This window comes from Eurypyga helias, unplaced genomic scaffold, assembly GCF_000690775.1.
Source record: "Eurypyga helias isolate BGI_N326 unplaced genomic scaffold, ASM69077v1 scaffold37223, whole genome shotgun sequence".
Lineage (NCBI taxonomy): Eukaryota > Metazoa > Chordata > Aves > Eurypygiformes > Eurypygidae > Eurypyga > Eurypyga helias.
Window position 1 is genome coordinate 1 of NW_010242532.1, and position 25,379 is coordinate 25,379.

General features: G+C 39.6%; 1 protein-coding gene across 1 annotated transcript; it reads left to right on the forward strand.

The window, feature by feature from the left end:
* Nucleotides 1-1,132: 1,132 nt before the first annotated feature.
* Nucleotides 1,133-25,089, forward strand: KIAA1524 (KIAA1524 ortholog; the record flags this gene model as incomplete). Its single annotated transcript, XM_010149113.1, has 20 exons — nucleotides 1,133-1,280; nucleotides 2,437-2,549; nucleotides 4,108-4,202; nucleotides 4,791-4,887; nucleotides 5,821-5,943; nucleotides 6,099-6,244; nucleotides 6,934-7,009; nucleotides 8,084-8,311; nucleotides 8,794-8,953; nucleotides 9,804-9,945; nucleotides 10,714-10,813; nucleotides 11,688-11,806; nucleotides 15,771-15,963; nucleotides 18,135-18,209; nucleotides 18,293-18,403; nucleotides 19,146-19,342; nucleotides 21,009-21,122; nucleotides 22,992-23,074; nucleotides 23,570-23,709; nucleotides 24,784-25,089. Coding segments are annotated over 20 exons (2,631 nt in total), but the record flags the coding sequence as incomplete, so codon positions are not given.
* Nucleotides 25,090-25,379: the final 290 nt, after the last annotated feature.

A 25,379-nucleotide genomic window follows, 5' to 3' on the forward strand; every position in this document is an offset into this window, starting at 1 on the left:
GAGACGAGGCAACGCGCCCGGCGACCGGGCGGCAGAGCGGGGGGCTGAGGGGGGCGTCGGGGGAAGAACGTTTGTCAGTTCAGCAGTAACGGCGGACTGTCGCTATGTCCTTCGTTAGGAAGTGTTACGGTGTTTGTATGTGTTTACAGATGTCTGCCGTAGGTTTAGGTGCACACACGCGAAGCACGTAATGTGGCTTATGAGGGACTTTCTTTTTCACTTTCCCCAAGTTCTGACCCACAAGCATCGTTTATTTTTCACAACTTCAAAGCAGAGTTTGAATGGTGAACGTGTCTTGTACCTGGAGTTTGCCTGTTTCATACAAGGTGTAATCCCGGGTGTTTGTTGTGAAGGGGTAGGCCCAGTCAGTGCATCAATCTGCAGTGTACCTCTCTCGAATATGCATTTTTTAATTTGCTCAAACATTGGGCTTGTTCAGCCTGGAGAAGAGAAGGCTCTGGGGAGACCTTATAGCACCTTCCAGTGCCTGAAGGGGCTACAAGGAAGCTGGGGGGGACTTTTAAAGCGCCTGTAGTGACAGGACAAGGGGTAATGGGTTTAAATTGAAAGTGGGGAGGTTTAGATTAAATATCAGGAAGAAGTTCTTCACAGAGAGGGTGGTGAGGCACTGGAACAGGTTGTCCAGAGAAGCTGTGGATGCCCCATCCCTGGAAGTGTTCAAGGCCGGGCTGGATGAGGCTTTGAGTAACCTGGTCTAGTGGAAGGTGTCTAGTGGAATGTGTGAAGAAGTACAAACTGTTGCTCTTCCACAGCTATGAGATGGAAAAGAATGCTGTCAGCAAGCAAAAAAAAGAAGCCCCATATGTTGTAAAGTAATCATGAGATAAACTTGGTGTTTCCAGGAGTAAAGGGAACATAACCACAGGAATTAAAACCAGTATTTTTTTCAAAACTGGGTTTGTTGTTATTGTGTGTGATTTTTTGCTTAGTTTTTTATTTTTTTTTCTTCAGAAAATGTGAACACAAGTATCCTGTTAATGGCACTTACATTCTCAATTAGTCCAATAGGGCAAAATCTGTTTAATACAACTCTGTGGTTTGACTTCTGTGTTAAATACTTGGATGCAGTTGAGTAATTAAGGTTGTTTTTTTTTCTTCCCTTCATCTCCAGGTCATCTCTGGACTAAAGCTTACACGATTATTTGCTTCAAACCAGATTCTACCCAGTGAATGTCTCAGTTGCTTGGTAGAACTCCTCGAGGACACTAATATAAACCCTTCTCTAACCTTGTCTGTGATTTCTTTGCTGTCACAGCTAGGTAAGGTTTACATCTGAACTTTTATCTCTGGTCTGGGAAAGGGAAGACAAGACAGGTGCTGATTCCGTGGCATGGGTGATTAACTTTTTGGAAAAGTGTAAGGTGTGAAAGATAAAGTGTTTTCAGTTGTAATGGAGTGCTTGCCTGAGCCACCTGTCTGTACAAGGGCAGACAAGATGTTAGATTGCCATCAGAAGCAGATTCAAAATAGTCACTGTGAAATGACAGTGATCATGCTTGTCTGCATTTGTTTCCTTGCTGGGTAGGATGAGGAATTATTCTGTTGTCCTTGATTTTTTGGCGCTTGAAAGGAGGATGTTTTTTAATGAAGAAACCTGCCTAGGGATAACCCATGTTACATCAACAACTGTCATCACCTTAGTTTTCCTCTCCCACTGGAGTGTTTGCTGGGCAGCAGTTTGAGCTCTCCAATGGCCTGGGCCTCTGTGCATCTAGCTTTTCGATTATGAAATAGGTTCTACTGCCTCTGATGTGTTTCTTGAGATGCCTTTTCTTATTTTTTTTAAATTCCTATTTCATAGTAGTGGGACCTCACTGTCTAGGGCACTCTGTGCTCCCCATAACCTACGTATGTAGGTTACAGAGAGAGATTATCCCTTCACTACATAGTTGCTCACAATGTATTAGTTTGTATTCAGGATTTGAATTAGCCCTCCTCCAACTGATCTGTTGTGTTACCTGTCATTCTTGTTTGCCACGTCTTTTCCAGGACTGCCTAAGCGGAACTGGCTTTTTTTTTATTTGTTTAATTGTTGGTAGATAATCCTACCAAGGTACCAGTTTTGGTCTACTTACCCACCATAGTGGGAAGCAAAAAACAGAGTTCATTGATTCTAAGCTTTTAAGCGCAGGTGTAGAGTTCTCAAACAGAACTATAACTTTCTAGGTAGGAGGTAGGCCATTTCTTTGATGTCTAAGCATCTAAGGAAAAGTATTAGTGTTTCAATTAACTGTTAAGGTCAGAAGTAAGGTAGACATGCAAGTGCACAGGAGCTGTGATTTACTTATAGTTATTTGTGAAATACACCTAAAAAACTGGTCGGAGACTTTGGCTTCTGCTTAGTTTGGTAGCTAATACAACAGTCGCTTTTTTCTATTAGATAGTTTTTTTTTCTTAATAATTCTTAAATCCTAGCTATAGACAATGACGCTAGAGAAGCTCTTCAGGATACCTACAATCTGACCAGCGTGCTGGCAGGAGTTGTTCATCGAAGTTCTGCTAATCTTAGCGATCCAGTCGTACTACAGGTAACGGGAACTAATGCTTTTTAATAATATTTGGTGACTGTTCCATAGTATGCACTATACTGTATGCATGTAATAACTGTTTAAAAGCGCTGTCAGAAATAGTGTGTGGAGGGGAAAGTTGGTCTTAGCTGTGTATTCTATTTGCTGTGTGAGGCTAGTGTGACAGGATTTTAACATCAGAGTTCTTTCTATTGTCTATTTAATCTTGCATGTGCTTCTTGCCTCCTCTAATTTAAACAAAACCAACCACCAACCACAAAAAAAACCCCAAACCAACAAGTAAACAAAAGAACTCTGTATTTTTTCTGTTATTTCAAGAAATCACTGCTTGAGAGCTTGGAAGGTTATTTTCCACTTGAGGTATTTAGTTATTTCTCCTAATGGTCGTAACAAAAGCCTGGAGGTTGTTTTGTCTAATCAATACTCTGACAGGTAATTGGGAAGGAGTAAAAGGGAGGCTGTAGCTGCCCATTCTCATGGAAGGTTTGCCAGGCACACATGCCTCCTTTCTTCTGGTCAGTGCTATCCGCAGTGAATTCAAGGGGCTGTGCTAATGGAAACTTACGAGCCAAGTGCAGACATTATTGATTTATTTTTTTGTGTGAACACATGGTATCTGACATTATGACTTGGCCAATTTTAACCTGTTCTTTTTGTGCATTGAATGGTAAATTTGGGTGAGTTTGGGTGTTTTTAATGTGGACAGGTTTTCTCATATGTGGTTCTGAGTGTTCAGCAACTACTTGCTCTCTATCTGTGGCCAACTCTCCTTTCTGGAGAGGGAAAACAGGAAATCAATTTGCTAGCAGTTCTCATGCTGTTGATCTGTGCAAAATGAGTCAAGCATCCAGTAAAAGAACACTTTTCTCAGTTTGTCTGTTTCTCAGGGCACTAGGAGTACCAGAAGACTTAGGGATCCAAGTAACTTGCCAATCAATTGGAGAGATTTTGTAGTCACCAAGTAGATCCAATTACAAGGCATTTACCAGATATTCATATAGTGAGATTTGCGTTTCAGCTGCTGTCCTATGCTGTGATTTTTTTATGTTTGAGTATATTAACTTCATATTAACTCAGTTATGTGCTGAAATAATGCTGTATTGAAGGGCATTACTACCCGTAGATCTCTGGGCAGACTTTACAGCAAACCTCTTTTCCTATAAACAGACTTTCCACAAGAAGTTGCAAAGTGCTTTTTGGGTTTTGGAGAAACTTTCTAGCTCTTTCAATAGAACAAAGCCCCTTTCTCACTGACAGGATGGCGAACTTGCTGACAAAGCAAATGGGGAGAATTGGATGGGCTAAAAAGGTAACTCCTGTTACAATAAAACCTTGTTCATCCGTTTGGGCTTTTTAATAAGGACACCTGTGTGGTAGGGCATTACGCAGTGTGCTTGCAGCAGTTCGTGTAATCATTGTGTTAACACGAGAGTCTGAAAATTAATTCAGTTGTGGTGTCTTGTTATTTGTCCTTTCAATTTCAGCTTTTGTAACTTGCAACATTCTTCAGTGCAATGTTATAGGAAAGACTTATGTGAATAGCTTTTTGTTTCCTCAGAGTATTCAGTTGCTGCAGAGGCTAACCTACAATGTTCCAGTCTTTTGCGCTGGTGCCAACATCGATGAGTTAATTTCATTTCTAACGCATCATGTGTAAGTCTGTACGCTGTTGTCTTTTCTTAAGGGAAGTATCTAGTTAAATTTCTGAAGTTCCTGAAGACCCTTAGCATATTGCACTAACCTGGCCTCCAGAATGAGGTGTGACATTTTTGCTCTGAAGTTAACAGGTTTTTTCTTTGCAAACATGTTGTTACAGAGTGTCAAATGCAGTGATGGTGGGACTTCTGGTGACTGGATATTAATTGGCCTCTTAGGCCATCCTCACACCTCCAGAAGCCCAGAGCTAACAAAGAGAGAAGTCAGGAGAAAATTCATGCCTGTCGTTAGGGACAGACTTAGGTTAGATTAATACGAGTTTTGTTCAAATGTCCTTGTAAGAGACTCTTAGAAGCACCTGCAGTAAAGGACCTTTGATTGTATTTATCTCCAACACTGTTTTTTTACAGATGTACTCAGCTAAAAACTGCACGCACTATGGGGATTGCTATCTCGGTTTTGCTTTGCTTGGCAGAATGGTGTCTAATTAATACAGAAGTCCCTCAATCCACAGATTATTCTAACTAAATTCTGGATGCTTTAATAAAAACATCTTTGTTTAAATTTCTGGACTTTTCTTTTAAGTCAATCCACGGAAGATGAGTTAACGATACCCTGTTTAGGACTCCTGGCAAATCTGTGTCGTCACAACTTATCTATTCAAACTCAGATAAAATCTATGGTAAGAACTTTGGGTTTTTTATTACATGATTATCTGGCTTGAGGGCAAAAGAGAGTAACTTGACTCTGGGGAATCACTTTAGTATTTCTTATGCACTTTTTGTGGCAGTAATAACCCTGACCTGTTTGTTCTCCAGAGCTGGTGGTTGTTTCCCCCCTACTGGAGAAAATAACCAGTAGAACAGGAAGTAGGGTATTCTCTTTTCTCTACATTTCTCTGTTGTTGCACTAGCTTGTGTTAGGCATTCAGTTTCTGCAACTGTTCTCTGCAAATGAAAGATTACATTAATATTTGACCATTCTTCTGTAGAAAAACTAAATCTTAACATATAAAGACTGTAGCTGGATTTTTTGTAAACTGCATTAACTTTGGCCAAGAAAGAGATCTGCCTTTTTAAAAGGTAATTTAGTAAAATACCACTGATCTTGATGTCACGTCGGAGCCCTTAAATCCTCAATTAGTCATCCATATCTGAGCTACCAGTTCCTGTTTCTTCATAAATCAGTGCAAACCACTTATTTTTCACTTGAGAAATACGAGCTCATCTACATGGCAGTGTATGTTGTACGTTTACCTTAGAAGGACTGGGGGGTAAAGGAGGAACTATTGTCACATCTGATCATTAAGCAGGTTTCTTTTAGAGACTTTAGCAATAGGACTTTCTCGTCTTTCATTAAAATAATGATGGAATTTCTTACTTGGGATTTTTTTTCTTTCCTTATACAAGGTGAACAGAGAATTTAGTCATTGACATCAACACCAATATTGTGCAGAACACCAAAATAGATATCCTAGAGAGCAGTTGTCACTGTAATATATGTTTTGTATTATTATTCATGATTTGTATGACTTATAAATATGTACACTCAGTGTTTGATGTTTTATAGGCATTATAAATTTTATTCTGTTCTATGTTTCTTCTTTTTGCTTTAGAATAACGTGAAGAGTTTCTATCGTACTTTAATAAGCTTCCTGGCCCATAGTAGTCTGACTATGGTTGTGTTTGCACTTTCAGTATTATCAAGCCTTACTTTAAATGAAGAAGTAGGAGAAAAAGTAAGTGACAGTTTGAAGTCTGTTCTATTCCTAAGTTGTAGATAAAACTAACAGTCATGCTGGCAAAGCCAAATTCTAATGCTAGTTAGTTTTAATAAGCAAAAGACCCAACAAAGTAAGTTTGTGACCATACATTACTTTCTTCTTCCTTTCAGCTCTTTCATGCTCGAAATATCCATCAGACGTTTCAGTTAATATTCAATATTGTTGTTAATGGAGATGGTACTCTGACAAGAAAATATGCTGTTGATCTACTCATGGATCTTCTGAAGAACCCCAAAGTTGCAGATTATCTTACCAGGTATAGCTTCTCTTCCTGAACGTACAGGATATTTTTCCTAATATCTTTGCTGTATGCTATTTGTATTCTGAATGTAACATTGGAATAAATTCCCTAGATGCTTTTTGAATGTTACTAGTTGAGTATAATTGCAGTACCTGAAACTAGAGGATTCTTATGTTACTAGTTTCACATGGAAATGTGAATAAAAATCTGGGTTTTTTCATTGTTGCTTAAGGAACATTGAATAGTTGTGCATCAGTAACTCTTTGTCCGGAGAGTATCGGTGGTCAGACAATTTGATGAATAGCTATCTTGCCTTTTACAGCCTTATATTACCTTGATAGTGGAATAGTATGGTTGATGTAGTAATAATTTTACTGGAGTGGATGACAGGAGTTCTGTGGATGGGCTGACCAGTTGTTCTGCAAATTCAGCTAGCAGAATTTAGTTGCTGAATTTGAGTCTAAATCTGGCAGTAAAAACAGCTGAAAAATCTTGGCTTATCTTAAGCAATTTGCTTTCATTCTTGGAATATTTTTAAAGTTTAGTCTATGTTAAATAGAAATTACACTATTAAAGCTATTGCTGTACTTGAGGTGTTTGGGGGTAAGGAGGAGAATAGGGCACTTGCATTCATCACTCAGTATAAATGTCTGAGTGTTGAAATTCCATGATGGTTTTTTTTTCCTCCTCTGTGTATGCTGTAGATATGAGCACTTTACCTCATGCCTTGGTCAAGTATTAGATCTTCTTCATGGAAGGGATCCCGATTCATCATCTAAGGTATCTATACTTTTTCACTTTACACCAAAGAGGGTACAACTCTTAATCTAGTTCCATTTCTGTAGTTATAAGTAGGTTCCTTGTTTACAAGGGTTGATAATGAAATACGTTGACTTCAGGCCTCTTCGGTGACCTAGGGTATTCACCAAGTTTACATTTTCTAGGTGCTCAAAAGGCTCTCGGGTTGAATTTGTAGTGGTTGGGTTTCTTGCCAGGTTATGTGTCTGCTTTCAGGTAACAGACATAAAGGCAAAAAGCCAACACAAACGCTTTTTGTGCTTTGGCTAGTAAGAAATTTTGGGATCTACCAGAAATGCTAAAACTTGAATTAATACTACTCAGACTTTGAATTGATGATCAGGGGACCATGATGCTAATCTTGGAGACTTGGGAATAGGTTTGATATTAGTCAAACAAATTGATGCCATGTTTGGTTAAGCAGTTACCTGTTGCATTCAACTTTATCTCGCTGCCACCTTACGTAAATAAACATTGTCTACCTGTTGCTAAAGGCTAATATATGAAATGTGAAAATATTTGGGCTAAATACACCTGTGAAACGAAGCTTTATGAATGAAGGTTTCTTTATGAACGTGTGTCACATCATAGTAAATGATAAGTGCTAATGTTTCTGTGTATGTGATTAGTTATTGTTTGTTGGCTGTTTTTTTTCTTAGACATTGACAAAAAGCTTTCCAGGGTGCTTTCCTTTTTTTTGACGAGTATGCGCTGTGCATCCATTCATGTCTCAGAATACTTTTCCCTTCCATGTCTGTCTTCATCCTGGGCATATACACATTTCTACTGCTTATTAGATTTCTAGCCAGCAGTCACACCTTTTTAAAAAGGGGAAAGCAGTACACTGAATACTGTCACAAACCTTTACCGGTCTAATGAACTGCGTTTCTGCTGCTGACTTGGCTTTAAGGAAAGAAAACTATTCTTCAGAAAACTTTAAAGTGTGAAAGGAGTTGCACAGAACTTGCATATCTTTTAGACTTGTGCTATGGGAGTTGCAATTTCAGTGTAAGTAATTGATTTAAAAGCATTTAAACTCTCATTCGCTTCACACAGATCTTAGAACTGCTGCTTGCCTTCTGTTCTGTGATAGAACTGCGTCATACCCTGCGGCAGGCAATACTGGAACCATCTGGCTTGCCAGTCTCTGGAAATACCAGATCTGTGACTCGCACAAAGACTTTTCAGCCATCTGTTGCATTGGTGCACTTATCGAACCAACCATTGGAAGGCTCCGAAGACTGTTCAGTTCTAGCATTGCAACTTTTCAAAGAGATTTTTGAGGTACCGAGACTGATAACTGAGTTTAAGGAACTTCTTAGAAGTTACATTTTTAATTGATTTTTAAATGACTATTAGCATCTTCTTTGAAAAATAGCATGTAAAACCTGTACCTGAAATAAGATTCTTCCTGCTCCAGAATTCCATACTTTGTAAACCAACTTTTCTTTTAAAGACTTGCTGTATTTTAGAAATATGTCTGCATTGAAGGTAAAGTGGAAAATATGGCGGTTTGTGAAGTCATGAGGTAGGTACAAAGCTATCGAAGAATTGCTCTCTGGGACTTGCAGAAGTGAGGAAGTTCCTGCTGTTTCTGTGCTCTTTGTTAAACTTCATCCTCCAGTATGATACTAATCAGCAGTCTTAAACCTCACATAGGCTGGGAAAGCTAGAAGACAGGCTGATGGAGGAAGGGATAGAGTAGTCTTGGCTTCCTTGCTCTTTACTTTAAAATATTGACATAAAATAAAATGTGTTTATTACAGGATGTTACTAATACCGGGAACAGTGCCTCAGCTGAACACTTTGTGGATCTTTTGCTGCCTGTTCTTCTTGATCATATTCAGATGCCAGAACAGATTGTGGATGAGCTATTAGTGAAGAAAAAGTGTGAAAGAATGGTCAAAGCTATTTGTGTTCTGACAAATATCCTTTTTGTGCCTGTTGGCAGTTGATTTATTAATCCTCCAGCCTGATCTGCTCTATGTTAGAAAAAATGTCCATCTTGGGTCACCTTAATAGCTTTTAATGACAGTAACTGGCCTAATTTCACTTAGGACTGTCATCTTGGAGGACCTAAAGTAGCTTTCTAATCGCTGTGAAATTATTGTGTGATACAGTGGGGTGGGGTAAAATGTGGTGGCTATTCAGCAGTATAGAAGCACTTTGCGGATGACAAATGAAGATGGGTGTTTTCCCTTGAAATTGCAAGGGGAGTGTGGGTGGCCACCTTCTTGATCAGTGTAGTATTTTCACCTAGCTAAGTCAAGTGCAGCTCCCAGCCAAATATGATATAAATATAAATCAGCGATACCAGAAAGAAGAATATGGAATACAGTTTTACATCCCTCTTGGAGTCCTTAGTGTCCACAGTGTCATGTGGAAAGGAGGACATGCCTGCAGGACATAATCCTGCATCTGAGCTGAGTTCTGTGAAAAAGCCTCTGCTAATTCACTCCTGGAGAACTAGTTCTTGTATTAGAGACTGATTCTTCACTGCCTTTTGTTCATCATCTTTCATTATGCCCCTCACTTTATTGTGGTTTCCCTTAGCTTCCTAGTTCCAAGTAAGCGTGTGTTAATTGAAAAGAGAAGCTTGCTTGGCTTGTGAGTTAAGCATGACTAAGTGGTTTATGTAGTTGGGTTTTAAAAGCATTTTTGGAGGCTCTTATGCTTTGATACACTAACTTTTGCATCCTTTATTGTTATAAAAATCTGCCTTTTGGTGCCAATGCCTAAACATAGGTTTATTGAGTTTATTCTTAACTCAGTCTACTGCTCTCTAGAGATGACGTACTGAAAACGCATGCCTCGAAGGTGCTGACTGCCAGCCAGTGCATGTGTCTAATAGAACACCTGTTTACCTATGGTGGCATGGATACTGGTTTTGGGACAAAAGTAGTGGACTCTAAAATGTGGTGAGCACACAGATTTATTAAAACCTAATTTAGCAAGACTCATATAACAGTTGTGAGATCGTTCCGGTGGAATTATATTGTAGCTGAAAATACCTCTTAAATGCATGTAAATCAATACTATTTTTGAATCAAACTTTCTATGGCCACAAATATATTAAGTAGTGTTGCTGGTCAGTTCAATAAGTAAAACCTAGCTTAAACATTCAGGCATTGTTTTTGGCATAAGCTGGAGATCCACTTGTGTAGAACAGTGACCTTAAACCTCATGCAGTGCTTCAAGCTTATTTAAGTTGAAGCTTATCAGAACTGCTTGTGGCACCCAATTTTTTGTTTTGGGTTTTTTTATTCAAGCAGAATTCAAAGACATCACATATTGGGAGAGGAAGGGAATTACTGTGCTGAAAATGGAACATACATTCCTTCAGCCCAGTGTCATTAACCTGAATGTTGATATAACTAAGTGATGTGGCCAAAAACCAGTGAAATATAATTGGACCTATGATTAAACCCTCTTCACTTTCAACTTCAGTGTTTATTTGGTCTTTACTGTTGCCATCCTTAGCATGCTAGAGAAGTTCAACAACATGTCCAAGGAACTTGGTGGTCTCTTGTTGCTGGCATTGTTGCCTGGCTACAGATATTTAATTTCTTTATGAAAGTATTTATTAATTTTTTTTTAAATTGCCTGAATTTATCAGTGCTGATTTGGCAAATCTTGCTCTGCCATTTATTCCTCCCACTTTGCTTTTCTATTTGTATGTCTAAAAGCAAAGTTGCTGCTGATACTATTCTGAAAACACTTGATCTTATGAGCAGTCTGAAGCAGGATGTACCTGGTATGGAGGTCAGCTTCTACAAAATTCTACAGGTATGACTTTAAAATGTCTTATGAAACATATCTGTGAGGGGAAGTGTCATAGTGCTACAGTAGTCGTAGTTCTGAATGTTTTGTGTGCATATCTCTGAAGTGGTATCCCCTGGGCACAATTCTTTAAAGGTTATTTCATTGTTAAACCTTCTAAAATAAGATCAGTTTGCTTTTATCTCAATAACTTATTTCAGTAATGCATGTGAAATCATACTTCAGGTGCCCGGTAAGAATTATTCTTTTAAAGGCTGCGTTAGGGCTGCATTCTAAAGGTAGCAAACTAGAATAGTTATCACAAGGATATAATTCAAATATTTGTGGGGTTGGTTACTCTTAAATATATACATGTAACTTGTGACTTTGCATAGTCACAACAGCTTTTGGTAACTGTTGGTCAGATGGTACTTAACAACTTACTTTGTAGGTGGAAAAGTAATCCAGACAGTCAAACATTCCTTGATGTTTTGGAGGGTTATCTTTCAAGAAAAGGAATTGTGTAATTTAAGGGGCAGCAATAAGTTTCACAGTCCTCAGGAAATCCTTATAGAACTTAAGCTTGTGACCATTTACGATGGAAATCAAGCACTTAAAATTGAAGGAAATAAGTAGTCTCTCAACCTGTTGCATGTGCTTTAATAGGAAAACACGTTTCTGACTACTTCAAAGTGTAAACTGTTTTTAAAATCACTTCTCCATTGACTTCAGTCTCAGAAACTTAGAAGAGCAAACTTTAAGAGAAAGCCTGAGTTTTGAATAAAACACTTCGGTGCTCATGGCCCTTGATATTGTGATGTGTGGGTGGTGTTTTTTTCCGTTATTGACAATTGTATTTTGTTTTGCCTAACATAGTTTCTGGTTTGTTGGGTTTTTTTAGGATCAACGTCTGATTATACCTCTGACATCTGCTTTAACATCAAACCATAGAGAGCAGGTCCAGGTGGGACTTAGAATATTGTTTGAGGCTGCACCCTTACCAGATTTTCCTGCTATAGTGTAAGTTTATTTTTGTGATAGTCTAGTGAGATTTGACATTTTTACAGGCTTAGTGATGTTCCTGTTTCTTGGCATATTACTTTCAGTTCATCCACAACAGAAACTTTAGAAACTTGTCTTGTTTTTTCTTTATATGCAGTCAAGAGACAGGAGGGATCTTGGAGGCCAGAGGAAGTAGTTCAAATGCTGATGGTATTCAATTAATATCAGACCTTAGAAAGCATAGTACTGACTGACTTCTGTCCCTAAGGGTTTATTTGTCTGAAGACTGTGCTTGAAACTCTTTACTTGGAATGTGTTTAATATTATGACTGCCAGATTTTTCTCTCTAATGAACTTGGTCAGACATGTCACTCTTCAGTTCCTAAAGCTTTGATTACCCTTTTGCAGTAGCTTTCAAGAAGGAACAGTATAGGATAAGGCACAGGCAGATGGCAAATCAAGTAGTATTTAAGGGGGCATAAATTGGGGGGAGGGGGCCAAAAAATATTGAGAACCTCTATTTGATGGAGTCCGTGTAATAAAACGGGAAAAACCAATCTTAAATCATATCAGAATTTTTGCAACCAATCTGACATTTCTTCCCTTTTTCTTAGCAGAGCTTTTTAAAAGCCAAAAAACCCCAAAGTGAACTAGTTGAAACAACTTCCGGATCAGATGCCTTTTTGGCATTTGAGTTGCTTTTCATAGACTCCTGTGATGGTGATGGCTAGAAGCCATGGGGGCACAGAGGATGTTCACCTCAATTCAGGGGGTGGGGGTGGGACTTGAAGAGTGGACGAATTCTCCCAGTCAACAATTTTTTGTGCAACCGTGGTTGGAAACAGTTTTGGTTTGATTTCCGTGACCATGAGACTGAGGATCAAGAAGTGGCCAACCTGATGAAGAGAGGTTTAAATGAAAAATGGCAAGGCAGGGGAAAAGATGGCCAACAGTCAAGTGAGGAAGTGGTAGACTGGGTTGGAAAAAGCATTTGGGTTTATGTGAACAGGGGGAACCTCACAATCAAAACCAGAAAGCTAAAGCTGGCTCACCCCAGTGTGCACACAAATAAGACACAGCTTACAGGACAGTATTGTGGGAGAAACCTCTCATGCTTTCTAGGATATCAGTGAGGTGCGGTGCCTCTCTGAAGCGCCTGCACGTAATGCACACAGCATTGGGAAGAAACTGGAAGTCTGTATGCACTTACAGAGCTGTGGTTGGATGGCTCGCATGACTGCAGTGCTGCAGTGGGTGGATACAGGATTTTTAGTAGGAAGGATGGTCTGGAAAGGTGAGGCGTGAGAGTGCAGAGGGAATGCATGGAGCTCTGCCTTGGGACAGGTAAACCAGCTGAGAGTTTGAGTTAGGATTAGGAGCCAGACCAAAATGGGCAATGGTGTAGTGGTTGACTGCTGCAGACTGCCGGATCAGGAAGAAGTAGTAGATGAAGCCTTTAGGCAACTGGAAGAAGCCTTAAGTTCACAGGCCATGGTCCTTGTATGAGACTTTAATCACCTTGATGTCTGCTGGAGAGGTAACACAGGAGGTTTCTGGAGCACACTGGTGACCACTTCCTAACACAGAGGATTGAGGAGCTGGTGATAGTTCTGCTGGAGCTGATTTACTTACCAACAAGGAAAAACTGTTTGGTGATGTGAAGGTCAGTGACATCCTTCATTGCAGAGACTGTGAAATGGTGATTCTCAAGATCCTGAGAGGAGGGAACAGGGCAAAAAGTAGGATCACAACCTTGGAGTTCAGGAGAGCAGATCTTTGCCTCTTTAGTGGTCTGCTTGAAACAATCCCATGGGATACAGCCCTGGGGAGAAGAAGGGTCAGGAAGAGCTGGCTCATTGATTATTCCCATCCCCTTCACTCCTCCTTCCCAGAGGATCATTTTCTTTAAGGCCATAGTGGTCCATCCCAATGAGCAGGAAATTGAACAAACATGTCAGGAGACCTGCAAAGAGCTCCTGACAAAATTAAAGTATAAAGAGGAAGCATACAAGAGGGGAAAGCAGACACAACTGACCAGGAAGGAATATAGAGCAAGTGTCCAAGAATGCAAGGATGAGGTTAGAAAAGGCAGAGCTCGCATGGAGTTGACTTTGGTAACAGATGTGAAGGGCAACAAGGCAGACTTCATCTGGTACGTCGGCAGCAAAGGACAATGAAAAATGTGTGCCTTTCTGCTGAATGGGGTGGGGGACCTGATGACAAAGGACATGGGGAAGGTTGACATACTCAATGCCTTGTTCACTTTGGTCTTCACTGATACGATTTGCCTTTGGGAATCCTAGGTCACTGAGAGTAATGGGGAAGTCTAGAGGAAGGAAGACTTATCCTGGGTGACAAGGATCAGGTTATGGAACTCTTAAACAAACTGGATATATAATGAAGTCCATGAGACCTGACAGGATGCACCCAGGAGTTGGCTGATGTTAGTGCAAGGCCACCCCAGATTGTCTTTTAAAGTTATGGTGACTGGGGGAAGTTCTTGAGGACTAAAAGAAAGCAAATGTTACTTCTGGATGAGGCTTTGAGCAACCTGGTCTAGTGGAAGGTGTCCCTGCCCATGGCAGGGGGGTTGGAACTAGATGATCTTTAAGGTCCCTTCCAGCCCAAACCGTTCTATGATTCTATGATTCCCTTCTGCTCAGCCCTGTTGAGACCACATCTGCAGTGATGTGACTACGTCTAGGTTCCCAGTACAAGAAGATAGAGCCAGAGCCTTCTCAGAACTAGTGGGCGCAAACTGAAATACAAGGAAAAAACAAATATAAGAGGGGGAAAAAAAAACCGAAAACAAAAACATGCAACCCACCTTTTGCTGTAGGAGTCAAGCACTGGAAAAGACTGCCAAGAGAGGTTGTGGAGTCTTCATCCTTTGAGGCAGTCAAAACTACTGGATGTAGTTCTCAGCAACCTGCTTGGAGCAGGGAAGTTGAAGTAGATGATCTGTAGAGGTCCCCTTCAACCTCGACTGTTGTATGGTAACATGATTTTGTGGATACAGCAAACATTTTTTATAAAGGCCAGTAACAAATAACGTGGATGGAAGAATGAAGGATCTGTGCAATCCAATATGCCTGGGGTTATACAATGGAATAGCCAAATAACATCTCTATAAATGCAATTTAAAAATAGTCTCTGTTCACTTAGGGGGTAATACAGGCAGCATTGCAGTGAAGTGATTAGGATAACTTAGTAATTAAAGAATTTATTGAGAGGAAAAGATTTTTGACTGGTGCGTGAAAAACCAGCTCTCATTCTCTCTGATTTGGAATGTGTTACAGTAACTGCCTTGAAAATACCAGCCACAAATTATGTACAGACACTGGAATATAGGTACTTTAGTGATTACTTATGTCTGAGCTCTTGTGTTCTCTTCCCTGTACAGATTTTAACCGATTGCACTTTTATCCGTGTATTTAAATTTTGGTTAAAACTTACTAAACGAAATGTGTTGTGCTAAATGTAGGATTGCAAAATAGCATTGCAGTCAAGGAAAAACTGAGGTTTATTGGTAGCACTCTGCCTTTTCATCATCAATCTTATTTTTATGTCTAATAAATCCTTACTAACTACCTTCTCAACCTTCCTACCCAGTGGCCTAGTTCTGTTGAACAGTGACATGTGAAATAACCTGTTGATCAAGTTAATAAGAAACTGGTGGTCTGTTCTGCTCAAGAAGAGCTGAGCACCATGCCCTTTCTGGTGAGGCGCTGCATTTGTTTCTAAAGGCTAGCTGTGACAGGCTTTCACTCTCTTTTTTTTTTTTTCTGCTTTCCATGTTTCTGGACAGTTTGGGCACGCATCTGATAGTAGACCTTAATGTTGTGTGATAATGCAAATGTGACTGTTCCCAGTAGTCCGTTTTCAGTGAAAGAGAAGTTAGTTATGAAATCGTTCTCCCCTTCAATCCTTGCAACGATATTTGTGGCAGGTTGGTACACTGATGGCCTTCATGTTCACACAGGCTTGGTGAAAGCATTGCAGCAAATAATGCTTACAGACTGCAAGAAACAGAGCATGTGTCCAAAAGAATCCAAATGCAGCCACCCGCCACCAGCGTTACTTTGGCGAAACGTTCTTCGTCCTCTCCTTCAAGTGATGAATCCACAGTATCAAATATTCAGGAATTAATACAAAAACTTCATTCTGGACTAGAGGTTAGTAGAATTTATGTACTGTTATTAAATATTTGAGACTTTTACCTGGAGGACAGGGAGGGGGATGGGCATGGAAATTAAAATCCAAGTGTCAAGCTGTAGCACATATATCAGTTGAGGTCAGTTTAGATTCTTACCTATTTAGAATGTGCTCCTTAGCAGAATTCAAGGGTTTGTTGGGCTACACCGGAAGCTGGGCTCCTTATTGAGCTCCCTTTCTCCGGTGGGCTTGCTCACACTCTCAGCTGTCAGATGTGGAGGCAGGTGTCAGACACAGTCACAACTGCTAGACCTGCTGGGACACATACAAGAAGCCTCCTGCCCGCCCTGCCTAAGAAAGAGCCTGTGATAAAACAGAGATGGTATGCCGCCTTATAAGAGTACGATGCATCTCTTTGTCTGCCTGAACAGGCATACAGGCGTTTTCCCCTTCTTGCCTGTAGCTGACTCTTTAGCGTTTGCAATTCAGTTTTTGTGGCCTTCTTGAAAAGGCACTATTATTCAGAAGAAAGTTTTTGCTTTGCTCTGCAGCAACTTGCACTGTGAGCGAGACACAGACGGGTGTCACATACGCTGTGGTTCTTTGCGAGCCGTGCTGTCGCATACTGAATGTATTGCTGCTTCTGTTCAAAGCAAGTTGTAGCTGCTTTAGGGTGAATGATGATTGCTTTTTTTTCCTTAAAAGAACAGTATGCAAATTGGGAAAATTAACAGAAGGTGTCTGATAACAGCTTGATACCTGTATTGATGGCATTGCCACCAGCCTTGGCTTTGTGACCCTCCTCTGTTGTAACAGATAAGAATGAAACTCGCTCAGCAAGCTACCAGTTTCAGTCGGCTGCTAGAATAACAGTGAAAAAAGTCAAGTCAGGCTTCATTGGCTTAGTACTCTGCCGCTAGGTGCTCCCATTGATCTTCCTTTCCAGGGCTGCACGTGACAGTCCGTAGGTGCGCTGCTGTGCGTGTAAGTCAAAGCAGCCACAGGTGCTTAACTGCACTAGTGCAGCGGCTTCCAGCCATGTGACAGCTTGTAAAGCTGCTTCGATTTTTGAGGAAAGTTATTGAGGAATTGTTGAGTGAATCTTTTCTTAGAACTTCTGCTTAGTAGAACGTTCCTTTAAAAATCACTACAAACGTTCACTTAAAATATCAAGTAGTTCATCTCTGTGTGCATTCCGTATGTTGTGTGAAGCTCAAATCTGTGTAAAGACATTACTGAGAAAACATTTCTAATACTATTACTATGCAGAGAGAGTGAAGGGAACCTAAAGAAGCTTTTCTTTATAGTAGTAATAGTAGTAATATCTAAAAGGACATAGAGATGACAAGTTTGCTAATGGGAGAAGAAACTACTTATTTCCTACTTGAGGGAGGGGAAAATGAGCTGAGAACTGGAGCTATGTGGGGGTTACTGTTAGTATGCCAAAAAAAACCCAAACCCAAACCTCTTACGTAACGGTTCCAATGGTGCAGAGATGGTAGATTTTCAGTAGGTGTTCGTGGTATGAACAGCTGGGATAGCTGGCTCATGCATCAGCATCTATGAACAGCTGCTCAAAATGCTGTCATGGTACCACTGCCTAAGGAAAACTATCCTGAAATCACCGAGTAGCATTCTCACTTGACTCAGGCATGTATTTCAGTAAACACTTAGGACTTGTTGTGCCATGTACGGTAAATTTCCTTTAGTAAGCCAATGGCTTAACACAGTAAGTTCTGTTCTGGATAGTGTCCTTTCAGGAGAACTTTCCTGGGCCTTTTCTGGTACTCTGTGTTTTGAGAAGACCAGAGTATGGACAAGGATTTTTAGCCATGTGTGTTTCGTGCTGATAATATTAGGGCAAATTTCTTTAGGTGTCCGATGAGGGGATTGTTAATTCTCCAGCAAAGATTAGGCCGCAGGGAACCATGTTAGAACAGTGATGTTATCTTTTCATAGTATTGGACTGATAGTCTTCTGCAGCTGAATCCTGTTCAGCCTCAATAGTTCAGTTATTTACAAACATTCTGCTGGAGTGAGGTGGATGCATTTGAGCAGGCAGTCTCAGATATAAAAATAATAAGTTAGGAAGGTAGTGGACAGGTGGAGCTGGCAAAACTACTGACTTCTTTAGGCAAATGTTACGTAAATACAAATTTACAATAGTAGTGACTGGAAAACATTTCCCCAGATGAAGGAGCCGATTGCTGATCTGAGGATATCTGACATAATGGATGTCTACGAGCAGAAGCTGTCAGCATTAGCAGTGAGTACAACCTAATGTGTACGGGTACCTTGCTGTCTGTCCATCTAGAAAATGTGAATGAAAAATGTTCTTCCTATATACAGTCTAAAGAGACTCGGCTGCAAGACCTTTTGGAAGCAAAGGCAGTAGCTCTGGCTCAGGCAGATAGGCTGATGGCTCAGTACCGATGTCAGAGAGCCCAGGCTGAATCTGAGGTAAGCAGCAAGGGCTTCCTTCTGCAACTCGGGGTTGGGGCATGATTGGTTGAGTAGCTTTAACTGTGATTGCGTGTGTGGAAACTGTACTGCTTAGCTGTAAGCTATGCTTGGAAGTTAGAGGGGTCTTAAATTTCATCCTGTTTTCCTTTTGAATTGTTCTTTGGGATGGTTTTCTTTACTGCCCTTTCCCTTATAGGATGTCAACAAAACTAACCTACTGTACTGATTATCGTTTGTTAGCCATTAGTGTTAATGGTAGGAATCTTGAAAATTAATAAAGCCACTCACTAGAAATCTGTGTAGAATTTGCTGTTACATAAAGAACTGTTTCCTGTTTGTGCCTTTTAATCACTTGTCAAAGATGAACTTTTGAATAAAGTTTGCTTCTGTGGGGTGTGTATTTGAAATGTCACTGAAAACTCAGAGTAACTTCTGTTCTTTAATGTTTATAATACGGATTGGACAGGTTACTAAATCCGTAGCTAAAATGTATTATCTTTTACTTTTTCCCTCCCTTCCTCCTTCACACTGTCTATAGAGGGAGCTAAAGGAATTTAGAGTGAACAAATTAATTTGTAGTTAATACTAGGTAAGAGAAAAAATCCATTACCTAATGTGTCTGATGGCATTTTAGTGTTCTGTTTGTGGCTTCAAATATGCCTATTACAAAGTGACTTGTGAAAGAATTGTTTGTAATTGTGGGGTTTGGATTTTGTGGGGGGTGTCTTTCCACTCGAAGGCAAGAACTCTTGCTGCAATGTTGAAGGATGCGGAACGAAAAAATGAAGAACTTAATGATCTGCTGAAAGCTCAGCAGGTAGAATCTGAACGAGCACAGACTGATATTGAACAGCTCTTTCAGCACAACAGGAAATTGCAAACGGTGGCTGAAGAACATGAAATACTGAAAAAATCCTCTGTTGATCTTCTTCAGAGGTAAGGAGGGTCAGATATTCAGAGACAGGTGAAGCCCTTTACTGGGCTAAGGCTAAGCACATTAGAAGGGCAACTTTATATGCTATTTCATGGTTTTAAGTGAAAAATTCTTTTTTTTCCCACCCCGCCCTTCTATATGCTTGCCCATGAGGTTAACTTAAGTCATTCAAGAAGTTAATATGTTAAATGTAGTGAGAACTAAAGCTGTAGATGTTGAAGGTCCAGTTCAGGAAATAGCATGAGCTTTGTATAAAAGGGACCATTGTTCTCTAAAACCCAGTATTAACAATCCTTAGTTTTTATTAGTATTTGGCCATACTCACAGCTTTTTTCTTTGGTCTTATATGCCATTTGAGGGAATGCTATCAAGTGTCTGGAAAAGCAGCCAATACCATATACCTGCGTAAAGTAGGAGCTTGCATCTTTGATCACTTCTGTAGCAAATTTGACTGAAATTAGGTAAAAGTGAGATAGGGAGGAACCTTGTGTGTCCTGAATTATTTATAAGCATTATTTCTTTAGGATCTTAAGCTAAAAAAGGACGTGTGAAAGATGAAGTTCATAAGAATTTATGAAAACATAATGTGCTTTGGAAGAGTAAGGGCTTAAAAGAGCTTTGGCTTTTCAACTTGTGAGTTGGTCTTGTGTGTCAGCAAGGCAAAGAGGCTGATAACACTGAGAGCAAGCTTCTTGCCTGATAATGGGAGCAGGCATTGTATTAAATGGTTTTGAAGGCATACTGCTACCAGTAAGGGAGCCACTGAGGGAAGAAAATTTATACAGCTCTTGTCCATTAGGGTGTTTCTTGAATAAGTATCTAGTATGGTCACTGTTGGAAGTGCCTCCTTTTTTGTTTGAATTGTATGCAGCCATACGCTCTAGTCAAATACATGTTCACAATTTCTGTGAAATAAAAGAAAGAAACAAAATCTAGTATCTAACAGTTGTAAATTCTTTAGAGTAAGATTAAAATAGCTTTTGGTCCTTACAATGTGTTTATAAAACAAAAGCTAAACAACCTGCACGCTTCAAATATGCTGTTCCTTAAAAACAATCAGATAACTGACATTAGAGGAAAGACTTTTCCTTTTGGTAGCAAAGTCTGAAAACATTTAGAACATGACACCGGCCTCATGAGTTTTTGTATTAAGTACACCTTGCATTGTCTTCAACAAGACAGCTGGAGGCCATAGACTGATTCAGGGTCCCTTAAAAGATGACTGCAAATAGCTAATTTATAACAGTTTGTGCACATCAAATTTCTAAAGGCATCTATATGTTTTGTCACTTCCAAAGAGTCTTCTACTGAAGGAAGGTTGCTTCCTGGTTATTAATAATTAAGGATATTTAAGGGATCCACTGAAGCTTGGTTTGTGTGGTTTTTTGGGGTTGTTTCTTCCTCCAAGTATGTTTGGTTTAAAAAAAACCAAAAACCACCAAAAACTACCACAATCCCAAAACAACAAAACCCACAACTTAAACAACAAACTACCACCAAAAAATTCACAACCAAGCTCTACCCCTAACCCCCAAAACACCTTGCTTTTAGCTTGAGTGGGATGATTGCACAGAGGATGTCAAGTATTTTTCTTTGAAAAACAATTAAAGGAAAAGCTCTTCAAAAGCACTTAAGCTTTTCAACCGTAATCCCCTAATTCATCTGTAGGTTTGAAACAACTGAGAGACAATATAAAGATCTACAGATTACGTGCAATTCCCTAAATAAACAAATGGATGCAATGAAGAAACTAAGCGAATCCCTCAAGCAGCAGAATGACAGGTAAGTTCAATTCAGTCTTTGTAAAGTAAATTGAAGATAAACAGTGAAATTAAATAGCACTTTAGTTTCAATTTTTCAATTGTGCTTTAAGCAACCTTTGAGAAGTGGAGTTAGAAGAAGCAAAAGTTGCTTCAAGGCTGCTTTATATGTTTATGTTAGATGTAGTGACTTTGGTGCTTTATTTTGTTTGCTTCTGTATTGGTTGGGGGCAGGGAGGAATACCCACAGACTTCAGCAACAGTAGGAGTTAAAAAGAGGAATGAAAACCATCTAATTCCTGGGTACATGTGGGGAGCGGGGAGGTGTCTTTCTAGTTGTTGAACTCTTGAATGATGTTATCATCCAAAAATTTTTCACGTACTCCCTTTTAGCCTGCAAGGTTTCTCTGCAGTGTTATCAGATCAGAAAAAAAACCCAACCCTACTACATTAATACATTTAAGAGCTATACTGGAAACAGTGATGGTTGTTATTCTGTCTGTGGTCTAAATCTTCATTCCTCGACCATAACACTAGCCTTACTTACGTCTTCTTGAGGACTAATTATAACTTTTTCCTTTTTGATGGCTTAAAATAGAAGTCTGATGAACCTTTTGTCAATGTAACTAAGAGCATAGTGTTCCTATTTGAGAAATTTTATTTAATATTTAATTTTGCAGAAGGTGTCTTTTAAAATGTACTTATAGGCAGGCCCTGAATCCAGTTTAGAAATAAAAAAGCTATTCTTGGTTTTCCTTGCAAAGTTCACTTCATCCTTCCAGGCTCTTGCCTTGTCTGTAATCAGCAGTCCACTGATTCGAGCAGTATCACTGCCTCGAGTTCAGATTTGAATGTATTGGTATGCAAATTTTTCCATTAGCTTGCTACTGAATAAAGTTGGACACTTACTTTCACCAGTGCAATATGCAGCTCAGTGTAATTGGGGAGATACTCTGATGAAAGCTGCCCCTCTTCAAAGGCAGGTTGGAGGAGCAGTTATCGTAAAGATGTTCTTGAATTGCCACAAATAAGACGAGGCCATGAAAATACACTCCCCTCCTCTCTTGCTAGAGGCTGCAGCTTGGAAACCGGTAGTCAGTAAGTGGATAAACGAGTAAACAAAAGAGTGGCAGTAGATGCTGTCTAGGCAAGGCAAGTGGCAGAGTGTTGCTTAGAAATTAGGCTAGCTAGTGATGGAAAAAGTAGATTCGCTTCACAGAGTATGAAGTGCTCAGTTTACAGCTATAATGCTGGTAGATGACAGTACCTACATATTAAATGACTGTGGAAACTCAGTATTGCCCTAACTACTGAGGAGGGCTGCAGCAGACCTGTGCAGGGGCTACGGCCATGCCTTATGAAATAGTTGGGTTTGCCGGGTGACAATCTGGAAGATGTTCAGCGTGGTATTGGAAAAATCTTTATACATAGATATGTTTGCATGGATAATACTCAAAACAGGTTTTCCTAATGGTGGTGTTGATTCGGGAGCGTACGAAGAGCTGAAAACTCAACATACTCAGTCACTAACTAATGGCAGTGAATTTTGACTCTGGTTGAATTACAATTTCAGTTCTATCACAGTGTTTTGAATGCTTTGTGGCCAGAATTAAAGGGAACAGTTTCTGGTGTTTAAGGTCCAGGTATGAACCTTTTCAGTAGTTTCTACCATGTGTCCCTGGTCAGAGAAGTGAAATTGCTTTCATGGTGGGGGAAGGGGGTAAGGAAATAAAATCTTTCTGAACTTACACCCTGCAAATTCATGGGTTTGTTTCTTTGAAGCTCCTGACAGCAATTGGAACTAATACAAAAATCATTCTAGCTTCTTAGGAGAAAGAAATGGGGGTATATCTGACTCTGATCATTAAAATTTATTTCTCTGAAATTACAGGACTGTTGCACAGTTGGTAGAAACTGAAAATCACAGAAAAGAATTGCAGCAACAGCTACAGGAGAGAGATGGCAAAATAGCGAGTAAGTCACTTACCTAAAGGTCACTGAACCTGGAGAACTAACTGTATTGACTAAATGTTGTTATTAAGTGCTCTAGATAAGCAGCTGTGTTTTTACTAAGTAACTTGGAAATCTTAGTCAGGGATATGTGATTTAACAGTTGAGTGACAAATGTAGCTTTTCCCTTTCTTGAAAGGATACATATACATGATTTCCCAGACTATATGGGCTTCACTGAATCTCTGCACAGCACTGTACATCCCTTCGGGATCTTTTTACAGCATGTCCATTAAAACTTTTCTGTAGGTACTGCGAATTACGAGAGCTTAATTTAACTGTTCTGCAAATGGCTGGAAGCAACTACTAAAATTTAGCAGTAGGTGGCGCTACTCAGTAATTCAATTGTTAACATCCATGTTGAGTCTATAAAGAAAATAAATACTTGTTTCGCAGGCAATGCAGTATCTCTTTTTCTAAGTTCGGCAAACCATCTTTTAATATGTTCATTTTCTTAAGCCTTGCAACAGAAAATAAAAGTTCTGGAAGAAAAGCTGAAAGCTCAACAGAAAGAAAAAACAGATATGGAACAAGCTGTAGATACTCTTAGAAAGGAATTGAGTAAAACGGAACAAGCAAGGAAAGAACTGAGTATTAAGGTAAGGAATTATTTGCACCTGCATTCTATAAACTGGAATTCTAATACCCATATGACCGATAGAGTTGGTAAATCAGTGTTTCACTAGTAGAGTGGCTAGAGACACTACACAGTCCTTACAGTGGACAAGAAGAAACTGTCTCAGATTTAATCATATACCTTTTATGTTTTGAGTATCTGAGCTTGAATTTAAGAGACAAGTTGGGGTCAGGCTCTGGTGACGCTGTATGAGGCATGGTGTGTGTGTACATAATGTGTGGGAGTAAAAAAATGGCACCCATAGTGCATTATTAATTAAGAGGATGTAGCACGCTCTTTTTCAGTCGTTTTGACTACTGTAAAATGTGGATTGGCTTACCTTCTCCCCTGTCTGGTGTCCTGAATTAAGGTACGTATGCTACACATGCAGGCACCAAAATGCATCTGATCTTTTTGATCTTCGAGATTGTATTAGAATACCTATTTTATTATTTATCTCTAAGAAAAACAGTGTCTCTTCTCAAAACAGGGACTAGTTTGGCCACACTAAGTTAATTAGGTAATATTTAAAAAAAAAAAAAAACAAATCCCTAAAACTTCAGTGCAGCCTGTATGTCCTTCCCTGTAAACTCACAAGGCAGAGATTCATTGTACGTGGAAACGGAGTACAATGCCGTCTGTCAAAACATTTGCTGTGTTTTCAGTCCCTGGAAGCGAAGTCTAAGCTCTCCAGGCAGTATTATCCAGTACATAGCAAATAAGTACCTTGTTCTCAGTAAGTATTTACTGGTGTGGGGGTTGAAATGAAATGTGGATGGCTTAACTGTGAACACCCCTGCTTAAATTGGACAGTAATAACACGGGGGTTGGTGCTTTCCTATGGTATGGAATGTTTTGAAGTGTGGCCGTAGCTGTAATCACTCGTGCTCCAAATGTATAGCTGAGAGAGGTATTTCTGAAACAAGCTTGTAATTGTAAAACTGGACTGCTTTCGTACTTGCTTAAATTCAGCACCAGGCCACCCAGCTTTCACTGCACTGTGTATATTTTTAATTGATGATGGAGGAAATTATAACCTTTTTGTTTGTTTCTGCAGGCATCTTCTCTGGAAGTTCAAAAATCCCAGTTGGAAGGACGCTTGGAAGAAAAAGAAGCCCTTGTAAAGCTACAGAAGGAAGAATTGAACAAACACTCCAATATGATTGCAATGATTCACAGTCTAAGTGGTGGCAAGTTAAGTGCAGAAACAGTGAACCTCACTTTATAGGGCTCTGTTCTTAAGGTTTTAGTATTTTATACATATGTATGAATGAATATATGTAAAGATTTTTAAACCTGAAGCTAGCATGCTATCTGGCTTAAAAAAATGTAAAATTAAAGTAGCATAACTATCAGTTGAGAAGAAAAAGTAGTAATTGTGTAAGCTTTGGTCTAAAAAAAAAAAGTGAAAAAACAAAACCTAAGCTACTGTATAGCAAAAAAGTCTTCTGGTGGTGTTGGTCGACCTGGTATTGTCTGTGCTGGGAGCTGAATGCGACTTTTGTTGGTGACTTAACCTTCCTCTCTCTATGTATGTATATACAGGGAAACATAAAGCAGAATAGGAGTCACTGTCAACTTCTTTTTTCTGTTGGCTAACTGGCAAGCAGTGTGCTTCATAGGTTAAGCACTTTTATAGTTTAATTTTTTTAA